Source organism: Cystoisospora suis, assembly GCF_002600585.1.
Source record: "Cystoisospora suis strain Wien I chromosome Unknown contig_2131, whole genome shotgun sequence".
NCBI lineage: Eukaryota > Apicomplexa > Conoidasida > Eucoccidiorida > Sarcocystidae > Cystoisospora > Cystoisospora suis.
In genome coordinates, this window is record NW_027154930.1 from 1 (window position 1) to 395 (window position 395).

The 395-nt window shown below is 46.6% G+C and overlaps 1 protein-coding gene across 1 annotated transcript; it reads left to right on the plus strand.

Annotated features, from left to right (window-relative positions):
- Window positions 1-113: 113 nt before the first annotated feature.
- On the plus strand, window positions 114-327 carry CSUI_004524 (uncharacterized protein; the record flags this gene model as incomplete). The annotated part of the gene is made up of 1 exon (XM_068064713.1): window positions 114-327. A coding segment is annotated over one exon (213 nt), but the record flags the coding sequence as incomplete, so codon positions are not given.
- Between the last annotated feature and the right edge of the window lie 68 nt (window positions 328-395).

The following is a 395-nucleotide window of genomic DNA, read 5'->3' on the forward strand; positions in this document are numbered from 1 at the left end:
GTTGTATTCCCCTCTGTGATTTCCTACATGAACGGAACTTCGTTTCTTTGCTTCTGTTCATGAAAATATCAACTCGACGGCTCTCCTGACGGCTCGGTCCATCCATAGGGCTTCCTAACAGAGGTATTCCCGCCTTGGGACCTTCACAGACGATCACTCGGTCTTTCTGGGGGATTTTGGTACTAGCCCTTCCATTAGGCACCCAGAGTCTCCTAAACCCAGAGCATTCCTTCCGGCACCGAATTCTGTTCGTTTTATTCCTCCATCACACGTGTATTTCATCCTTCCATTCATCCACCTTTTGGCATTTGTCTTTTCCTCACCCATTTCTTTCAAAGTAGCACACCATTCCACTCTCTTTTTAGAGTTAGACGACTTGTAGACCTTTAGACCAC